At 48.3% G+C, this 10,670-nt stretch overlaps 1 protein-coding gene across 1 annotated transcript in view; it reads left to right on the top strand.

Moving 5' to 3' along the window:
- Positions 1-6,436, top strand: part of Ntsr2 (neurotensin receptor 2) — an 8,105-nt gene extending 1,669 nt beyond the window's left edge. The window contains 4 exon segments of the mRNA XM_005366532.3: positions 2,446-2,719; positions 4,236-4,326; positions 5,933-6,101; positions 6,103-6,436. Of these exon segments, the coding sequence (XP_005366589.2) occupies positions 2,446-2,719; positions 4,236-4,326; positions 5,933-6,101; positions 6,103-6,162 (594 nt within the window). The 3' untranslated portion in view covers positions 6,163-6,436.
- The last annotated feature ends 4,234 nt before the right edge of the window (positions 6,437-10,670 follow it).

The following is a 10,670-nucleotide window of genomic DNA, read 5'->3' as shown; positions in this document are numbered from 1 at the left end:
CAGCGTCCTTCCCAGACACACTGGTGTAGTGAGAGACACCAAAGCAGCCACTCCAGCGTCCTTCCCAGACACACTGGTGTAGTGAGAGACACCAATGCAGCCACTCCAGCGTCCTTCCCAGACATCCAAAGGACCAAACACGGTGTGGCCAGCATCCCTTCACTGCCCAAGAGCATGCAGAGGATGCCAGCCAGTGAATCAGGACACATACGGGATTCGAGAACTGCACAGACAGCTGGACCATCATCCCTCTGCACTGCATTGCTGGCCAAGTGTAGACTGTAATCTTGGGGGAACTGCTGAGATGTTCAGGTCCTTGTGCCCCAGAACAAAGAGTTGGACCAGGGGCACACTCGCAGGTTTATGGGGGGCGGGGAGCACTTCCAAGATTGGAGTGGACATAGAGCAGGGGAGAAGGGTTAGAAGCTCAAGGTCCCCCAACCAGGAAAGTGGAGCACATGCCTTCTTCCACATTTGCAATTCATGGATTTTTCTATTGCATGCTTTGTCTCTTACATGTACCCATTGGTAAGGATCATTTGCCTTTCTCTGTTATTGGTTTCTCTCTCTCCCCACCCTATTCTCCTGCCTCAGTACAATGCTGCAGGTTTGACATAAGGTTCCCTCTGTTCCCCTTCACCACCCTGTGTGTGTCAGCTGGGTCTGGTGGGTAGGGAGAGAGGACACATGTGACCTTCCTTTTCACCCAAGAGGGATGGGGAGGAAGCATGAGAGGGGCCAATTGTTAAATTGTGCCCATGTTAAACTGTGTTCTATAGGGCTGCTTTATCCCTATCAGGTTCATATTTCCCTCCAGGAGAAAAGAGAAGCAAATGCCGATAATGGTCTGCTTGGAGTGGATTTGCTTTTAAAAGTTTGGCATTTAAAACATCGTGTCCATTTCTAGCAATGAGTTCAGCCACTATAGGGGAGGTAAGGGATGGAGGGAAGCTGAAGGGTTTGCTCAAGATGCTGCTGCAAGCCATGCAGACACAAGAAGAAACTTCAGCCTACAGAAGGACGAGGGACAAGGATGGCAGGGAGCAATGGCACCCTGAGTCAGAATGAAGGGCGTGCTGTCTCCCAGGAGGACCTTCTTCTGTTCTTTGTCCCTGCTTTGGTCCTAATTCAGAAAGGGATGTTTGCCTGTCCATGGGCAGTATTCACATGCCCGAGTTTGCCTGAATGCCAAAATCATGGCGCCAGTATCATGAGATCATTAAATGTGACCCTGTGAAAGTGTAGGGATACAGCACAGCAGGTCCTCAGCCCGTGTCCCCCCAACTTTCTGTCCCCACTTATGCTCTAGAGGGTTGTTCTCCAGTTTTCCTTCTCACCGAAGCATCCAGCCTGGACCACTGTGCAGCCTTTGTTCCCCGCCCATGCCTCATGAAATCTCCCCATAAACATATGGGTGACGGGTGGAGCCCCCAGGAAGCTGTTCATGTGGCCTCTAGGACAATCACTGGGGGAACAAGGCGGGGAGAGAGGACCCACAGGCCACCCCTCTGCCCGGGGTATCTCCGGGGATCCCACTTTGTTTTGAGCCCTCATGGTGCCCCGCATGGATTCTGTTTTGTGGCATGGCTCTGTGTGTCACTGCAGCTGCTCTTCCTGGACAAACTGAACCTTGCTTGCCACAGCCTTCTGTGTGCCAACCTCCAAGACTGTGATTATGGACTGTGATTTTTAAAATGGATTCCCTTTATTTTTTAATCATATGTCTGTGTCTGGGTGTAAGGGTATGTCCACAATGAGTGCAGGTACTTGCAGAGGCCAGAAGGAGACATCAGACTTCCTAAAGTCGGAATTACAGGTTGTTGTGACCTGCCCAACATGGATGTTGGGAACAGAACTCTGGTCCTCTGCCAGAGCAGCAAGTGTCCTGAACCACTGAACCAACTCTCCAGCCCATGAAATGTTACTTTTTTGTTTATATGTTTTTCGAGACAGGGTTTTTCTCTATAGCCCTGGCTTTCCTGGAACTTCTTCTGTAGAGCGGGCTGATCTCGAACTCACAGAGATTCACCTGCCTCTTCCTCCCAAATGCTGGGATTAAAGGTGTGCATTGCCACAGCCTCACTTGTGGACTGTGGTTTTAAAATAAAGGTAACCAGCCAATGGGAGCCGTCTGAAGATCCTGTTGGAACAGAAAGACTGCGGAGTAGGCTGGGGCACTCAGAGGTCTAAAGACAGTGACTGAGGAGGTCGAGCATCTAATGATGTCTCTCTTTGGAATGAGTCTCTGCCTCCTATCCACAGGGAAGATGGGTTCTCTGTGGCCTTGGGCTTGTACTGTAGTAGCACAGTTCTGAGCCTTTCCTTAGCTTTACCTTCCAGGCCTTTCTGTCCCAGCTTCTGCTGATGCAGATTCTGAGTTCAGAGTCAACCTGATGGCCAGAGCCGCAGGCACTGCCCCCGTGACGCTTGGCATTACCTTCACAGGTGAATGTGCTGGTGTCCTTCGTGCTTCCCTTGGCGCTCACTGCCTTCCTGAACGGGGTCACTGTCAACCACCTGATGGCCCTCTACTCCCAGGTACCATCAGCCTCTGCCCCAGTCAACTCGATCCCCAGCCGCCTGGAGCTCTTGAGTGAGGAAGGCCTCCTGGGTGTCATCGCGTGGAGAAAGACCCTATCCCTGGGGGTCCAAGCCAGCCTGCTGAGACACAAGGATACCAGCCAGATCCGCAGCCTCCAGCACAGCGCCCAGGTTCTCAGTTAAGTACTCTATCACAACACTCCCCTGAGGGAGAGGAGCTTGGGGAACCAGGGCTGCCTCTATCAGTCCCTGGCGAGATGAGCTCGGCAAGCTATTTTCCTTCTCTAGGTCTCCTTTGCCCTGTTCCTTGGAGGAGCTGGACGTTCATCCATAGCATTCCCTCACAAACATATTGGGGTCATTAACAGAAAGAAGTGGAGTTCTAAATGAAAGTACAGATCTGTCCAGGGAGTAGCTTACCCAGGACACAGGCAGAGACCTGGCTCTGTCTCAGAAAGTGGGTGTGTGTGACAAGACCAGGCGGAGCTCCAGTGGAGGACTTCAGTCTGGGGTTTGTGGACGCTCAGACTGGCTGGGTCCCCAAACCCCATTTCCTCTCTAACACATCTGTTTACTTGCCTGCCTTTGGTAAGGATTGGGAACAATCTCGCCTTGTAAGGGACATTTTAAAAGGCACAGGAAAACAGGATCTCTCTGTGCAACCATCATGCCCTAGTTGAAATCTGGGCCCTAGCTGAATTCTGGAAGGATCCGATGAGATGGGCCTGTGCTCTCCGCAACATCACAGTCTCGTGGGAAAAGATGTTAAGAGCTGAGTGCACAGTGAGGTGATGATTGGCACAAAGTCAGCCGGCTGGGAATAGCCAGCCCTAAGTTGGGAGTGTGTTCCAGCATGCATCAGGCTTCAGTCTACAGCTGCTGGGCCGAAGTTCCAAGAGCCAATGTCTAGCAGATCTGTTCCCTTCACATTTCCTTAGCGTATGGACTAAATAGCGCTCCCAAACTTCAGAGTGTATGGCAATGATATGGGACATTGCAAAAAGCCAGAGCGTAGGGCCCAGCCAGGAGTTTCCAACCAACGAGGTCTTAAGTGGGGTGACGACGATTCTGTATTTGGACCAGGATACTAGTCAGTGCCGCCACTGCTGCTGCTGCTGCTGCTGCTGGCTGTTGCTGCGGGCCCCACACTGGGTTATACATGGGTGGCTGCTCATGAGAGGAGGAGGAAAAGTTGTCAGAGTCCAGCGGGGAGGACTTTCACAGGTGGCAATAATGGAGACAAGGAAGAGAGAGAGTGTGAACAGTTGCTGGGAAAGAGCCCATTGAAAGCAAAGTGAGGAAGGATAAAAAACTAAGAATGTTCTGGTCTCTGGTCTGATGATGGTACCACCATCCGTCCAGCCAGAAGGAGGAGTTCGGGGACGAGCTTTGCAGGGTACAAAAGGCATTTGCAGCATGTTGCCCAGGCACGTAGGTGGGACTATCTCACTCGCTCTGAGTTGGGTGTATATTCCAGCAGTCAATGGAAGATTCTGGAAGCATATTGTGTCCAAGGACAGGGCAAGTTCATATCCAGTAACTTAAAGTTCTCTTCCCATCCTTTGGCTCCAGGAAGAGGTCACGGAAATTGCAGTTGTCACCTTGGGCACCTTCCTCCCTGGACGATGATGTAACTGAGAAGGTGTTTACTTTCTGTCTGCTATGTCCCCTCTCTCTCTTCCACTGTCCTGCAGGAGCCATTGTGGCTGTGTATGTCATCTGCTGGCTGCCGTACCATGTCCGCAGGCTCATGTACTGCTACATCCCTGATGACGGGTGGACTGAGTAAGTGGACTAAGGTTGTCTGGTCACTGAGCAGGGACTGTTGGGCTGGCTGGAGCCGGGCAATGGATCCTCAGCTGCTAAGGTTTCTGGATTTCTGACCTATAGTCTATTATTTGGTCCTGCTCAGGTTCTCAAAATCTTCCATCTGGAGGTGGGGAACAAGGCATTGTGGGGGTCTTCTGTTTGTTTTTAAATTACTTTATTTCACGTGTACTGGTGTTTTAGCCTGCATATATATCTGTGTAAGGGTATTGGATACCCTGGAACTGGAGTTACAAACACTTGTGAGTTGCCATGTGGGTGCTGGGAACTGAACCCGGGTCCCCTGGAAGAGCAGTCAGTGCTGTTAACTACTGAGCCATCTCTCCAGCACTGTTCATTTGTCTTCAGACCAAGTCTTGCTCTAATACCTCAACCGACTTAGTATTCTCTTAGTAGCCAAGCACAACAATCCTCCTGCCTCAGTCTCCCAAGGACTGGAGTAAGAGGCTTATGTCATGCCTGTCGGGATCAGGGTACCCTCTGAAAACATCCCTGACCTGGTAAGGCCATGGGTATGACAGGCTTCATGGATAGTTGGGCTATAAGCATCTTGACACCAGAACAGACCAATGCTTCCAGCCCAGGAAGGGAGGTAAAGGCCATGTTATTACAAGGAGAAAGAGAAAGACACAACATAGTTTCGTGATCTAATAAAAAAAAAAAACTGTGTGGAGAATAGGATGTGAACCCTCTTTTATTAAAGTTAGAGAAGAGAAAAATCATGGGTTAGAAATACAGCTCAGCTGGTAGAGTTATTGCTTAGCAACCACAAAGCCCTAAGTTACGGTTTCTGTTGCTATGAAGACACCAGGACCATGGCGACTCTTATAAAGAAAAACACTTAATTGGGGCTGGCTTACAGTTCAGAAGTTTAGTTCGTTATCATTGTGTTTGGAGGCATGGTGGTGTGCAGGTAGACATGGTGCTGGGAAAGGGGTTGAGAGTGGTAAAGATAAGGAGAGCTTCATCTTTATCTGCAGGTGACAGGAAGTGAACTGGGGTACTAGGTGTGGCCTGAGCAGATATGAGACCTCAAAGCCCACCCCCGCAGGCCAACAAGGACATATCTATTGCAACAAAGCCACAGGTCCTAATAGTGCTAATCCCTATGAGCCTAGGAGGGCCGATTACATTCAGACATCACAAGGAGCATATGCCAAGCTCTTACCACTGCCGAGGAGTTCTGCCACAGGGAGCACAATTTCTGAAAAACTAACCAGAAACTTCCCTCATGAGTAAAGCCACATCTCCTTGACCATATCACAAAGTGCAGGGTTCCCAGCATCTCACTGACCTCGGCGGATAGTCTCTGTCCTCAGGGGAGCCATCTGCCACATAGGTGGTCAATAATCATGAGCAGGGATTATCACCACAGAGCCTGGCTGAACTGCCCCAGGGAATGGCAGCGATAAGAATTTGTACTCTCTGCCCCGAGTGTCCCATCAGCAGAAAGACCTTCCTTGCTGACCCGGCACTATGGAGGGGACAGGAACTCTACAGCAGGACTCACAGGCACTGTGAGGAGGTGACAGTCTCTAACTAGACTCCTGGGTTTCCCTTCCAGCACACTCTACAATTTCTATCACTACTTCTACATGGCGACCAACACGCTCTTCTACGTCAGCTCGGCAGTGACCCCGGTTCTCTACAACGCAGTGTCTTCCTCCTTCAGGAAGCTCTTCTTGGAATCCCTCAGCTCTCTGTGTGGTGAACAGCACTCCCTGGTGCCCTTACCCCAAGAAGCCCCAGAGTCACCCCCTAGTACATACAGTTTCCGGCTTTGGGGATCGCTAAGAAACCCCAGCCTGGGTGAAATACAAGTATGAAGAGAATAACAATGACTGCCTGGGACATGCTCATCAGACAAGCCACGCCATCACTAACAATCCAGGTGGACCTCCTGACCCAGCTCAGTCATTGAGCAGTGCCTACTGCAGGCAAGCCACATAACACCCACTGCCCTCAGCTTCCCACCTGTGCTACCGAGTTAAATAGGAACCATTGCCTAGTGATGAAGGTGTCCAGTGCCAGGCCTGGTACATAGCCAATACTCAATAAATTTAGCTGGTGCTAATCTTTTTTTTTCTCTCTCTCTCTGTATGTATATATGTGTGTGTGTGTGTGTCAGCATGTGCGTGTGAACACACATGTGTATGCACATTCATGTTTGTGTATCTTATGTGGTCTTGCGTGTCCATGTGCTCATGTATGTAGAGACCAGAGATCAACCATTGTCTTAGGGTTTCTATTGCTGTGAAGAGACACCATGATCATGGCAACTCTTATAAAGGACAGCATTTAATTGGGGCTGGCTTACAGTTCAGAGGTTTAGTCCATTATCATCATGATGGGAACCATGGTGGCACACAGGCAGACATGGTGCTGGAGAGGTAGCTGAGAGTTCTACATCTGGATCATCAGGCAGCAGGAAGAGAGTGACACTGGGCCTGACTTGAGCATTTGAAACCTCAAAACCCACCCCCCAGTGACACACTTCCTCCAACAAGGTCATATGTCCTAATCCTTTCAAATAATGCCATTTTCATTCAAACCACCACAAACATCCACCTTGTTTTTGAGACATAGTCTCTTCCAGGACTTGAATTCACCACACATGTTAGACTAGCTTAACAGAGTCCAAGCGTCCTGTTGCTGTCTCCCTGGCACTAGGATTCCAAGTATATGCCACTACCACACCCATGCGTGTTTAAAAAGCATGGATTATGGTATTTGTTTTACGATTTCTTTCTCTTTTTCTCAAGACAAGGTTTCTCTGTGTAGCTTTGGAGCAAACTAGACCAGCGCCCCCCTCCCCATCTTGCTTCTTCAGTTTCTGGCAGACAATCCTTAATGTTCTGTGCTTGAAGATCTCTCACTCCAGCCTGGACCTCCTTGTCCCATGATCTGGGCGTGCTTGTGTTCCTCAGGGGGCATGCCACTTGGGGCTACCTTCACTCTAGGACAGTGGTTCTCAACCTTCCTAATGCTCAAACCCATTAATACAGTTCCTCATGTTGTGGTGACCCCCAACCATAAAATTATTTTCATTGCTACTTCGTAGCTGTAATTTTGTTATTGTTATGAATCATACTGTAAATATCTGTGTCTTCTGACAGTCTTAGGTGACCCCTGTGAAAGGGCTGCTCTAGTGTAATCTTAACCAGTTTACATAGTAAGGATCCATTTCCAAATGAGGCCAGAATCCTGAGATGTTGAGGGTTAGGACCAAAAAGTCGTTGCGGGATCCAATACCTCTTTTGAAGATCACAAAAACCCCCACCTGGGAGGGCAGGCAGGCCTGCACCTCTGGATAAAGATTTCTGTTGAACAAGGACAGGCACAAGCATGACCCCAGTCCCCAGAAAGAATACAAGAGCTTGCCAGAGTTTAATGAAGAAAGAGAGAAACTGGGGCAGTGTATTTGGGGAATGACAAATTTACTCACAGGATCCTTGTTTCTTCTCTGGGCACGAAGGCCTTTCCAACTGCTTTGCCCATTAAGATGCTAATCTTTTCTGCGCTGGGACATCTGCCCAGACAAGCAGATTGAAAAAGAAATGAGATCAGTTGTTGCTGGAGGCCGCTTTGGTTCATGGTCCTCCCTCAAATAAAAGCTGTCTGTAGAAGCTGAAGACAGGTCGAATGTTTTCAGTGCAAATTTCTGAATGAAAAGAGATTAATAAACTCGGATCCCCAGGCACTTCACAAAAGGTGTAAAATCCAGTGGGTTTGGTACCGACTCGTGTTTGTTATAGACTCATGTCCAATATGCAGCCCAAGTGGGCTTCCAGTGAAAAGATATGAGACCAATATATTTATCTAATACAGAGAGAGAAGCCGACAGTACCTTCCACTCTGTGAAGTGGCGGGAGTAGGTTAAGATGGGAAGCTGCCAAATGTTGACAGGGATGTTACTCTGCTCGAAGGTCTACTCTTTCCTCACCTAACACCAGTGCAGTCTTAGGTCACTTAGTCTCTTTGTTAAAATGGTCCCAATCACATCTACTTCAGAGTACTGCTGCATTAATAGGATGGCATAATGGTTAGCCAAGACTCAGTGGTGTTTGGTGACCTTGGGATTTACTCTTTGGCTAACACATGTCCTGGGGATCTGAGTCCAAGGATCCTGGTTTTTGTCATTGCTCTCCACACCCCAAGACATGATGCTGTAAGAACCCCAACTTACCTACTCTTACAAACTCCAAGTCTCCAGTATCTCTCATCTCTCATCATGATATTCTCTACACTGCTGAAAGCATTTGGGTAGCCTTTCTCTTTAGGGACCACACGTATCAGAAAGGCCTGTGTGAGCCCAGATGACGAGAAACAGAGAATGAAGCTCTAAAGTCAGGAGCTAGAGCAGTGGTCCTCAACTGGAGGGTCATGACCCCTTTGGGGAAATCAAATGACCCTTTCACAGGGTTGCAGATATCCTGCATATCAGGTGCTTACATTACAATTCATAACAGTAGCAAAATTACAGTTATGAAGTAGCAACAAAAATAATTTTATGGCTGAGGGTCACCACAACATGAGGGTCTGACTGTATTAAAGGGTTTGCAGCCTGAGGAAAGTTGAGAACCACTAAGGTAGAGAATTCTGGGTCACCATGTATGACCATGTCACTTACTCATGAAGACCCATAAAGCATATACGTGGAGCCCCAGGCCCTGGTGACCCCAGGTGAGTTGAACTCAGGTCATGGTGAAGTTTGTGTTTGTGATGGAGCATTACATAGGGGTTTAAGGGTATTCTAGCTGGTTAGATTTGAACCCAAGGATAACTTATCATGTGTTAGGATAATTAAGGGTCTCAACCAGCTGTGTATCCTGGCAAGGATTCTTCTGGATCTTGGAGTGCTCCCTAAGTGAAGAAATTGGACATATAACAGTTGGTTGTGTTGGAGCTGTCAGAGACACTTGAGTGTGGCTTCTGTACAAAATGACATGTGGCCAAGAGTCTATGACACCACCTCTCCTATCAGAATGTCGGTAGAATGGGAAGAACTCAAGACATCAGGAAAAACCATGTGGTGGAGACTAAAAACCTTAGAACCTCACTAACTCCACAGCTACTAAAGATTTTTTAACTAACAGTTGGCACATGTTCCGTTACTGATATAGCAAACTAAGTCTTCCAGTTCAGAACAAGTGGAGGGGTTCAGTTGGTAGAGTGCTTTACCCAGCATGCAGGAAGCCCAGGTTTGGTCCCCAGCATCTTATTACATAGGCATGATGGTACATATAATTCCAACTCCCAGAGGCAGAGGCAAGGGGATTACTGTAAATTCATGGTCAGCCTGAACAACCTAGTAAATTCAAGGCTGACTAGAGCTACATAGCGAAACCCTATCTCTAGACCAAAACAAACAAAAATCAGAGGAAGTTGGGGCTATTTGGTTTCTTGGTGCTAGAATGTAGATGGGAGATTTTCTCGTGGCACCTCTGCCCCCTTGTTTGTTCCTTCTTTAGGAGAGTTCCGAGAGAAGCTGGTAGGAATATTAACCCAAAAGAGCAGATTTCAATCCTGCCTAGAAAAGAGACCAGGAGCAGTATGTAGCAACCAGCCCTGCCCCTGGGAAAGAGGTAGTCTCCCAAATGGACAAAGAGCAAAGTCAAGGGGAAGCTTTGCCAATTAGAGAAACTGAACTGGTCAGACTTTTCTTTAATCTATGAGTCCAGAGAATGACTCCGGGCACAGGAGCCTGGGGAAGGGTACAGAGCATGCTGCACATGGGGCTGGGACACACTCCCGAAGGTGACTGTGATCAGTTGTTGGTGACATGGCTTTCATACTTCACAAGGAAGCAGGGTGCCTCCACACCAGAAGCGAAGCGTTACAAAGGAAGAAGTTGGGACCAAAAGATCTTGGAAGCAAGATGATGATGGAGGAACATACAGCAAGGACATGGAGTCATGGTTCGCTGATACACTTGGAAGTTCTTCTGGAAGAGGAGAGGAAAATAGAGAAACAAGACCTGGGAGGCATGGAAGAACAGTAGTGATAATAAGAAACCACAGGATTTTCTGAGTGAGAAGAGCAGGGACTTGGTAGGAGGTTTTAAAATGACCTGTATTTTTATTAATAATAATAATAATGACTCAGATTAATGGAGTTCGGTACAATGATTCTTTTCCTATGTGTATGTGAGAGTTGTATGCACACTATGTGAGTGCAGTACCCAAGGATTCCAGAAGAGGGCATCTGTAGAGAGACCCCGCCTTTTGGGGCGGGACAGCCTCGGGCGAATGTTTTTACTAATTAATTGGGACGCGCGGACTGGAGCCCTTCCTGTTTCCGGT

The sequence above is a fragment of the Microtus ochrogaster genome, unplaced genomic scaffold, assembly GCF_000317375.1.
Source record: "Microtus ochrogaster isolate Prairie Vole_2 unplaced genomic scaffold, MicOch1.0 UNK10, whole genome shotgun sequence".
Lineage (NCBI taxonomy): Eukaryota > Metazoa > Chordata > Mammalia > Rodentia > Cricetidae > Microtus > Microtus ochrogaster.
The sequence above is the reverse complement of the archived record's forward strand: the minus strand, read 5'-3'. Positions and strand labels throughout refer to the sequence as shown.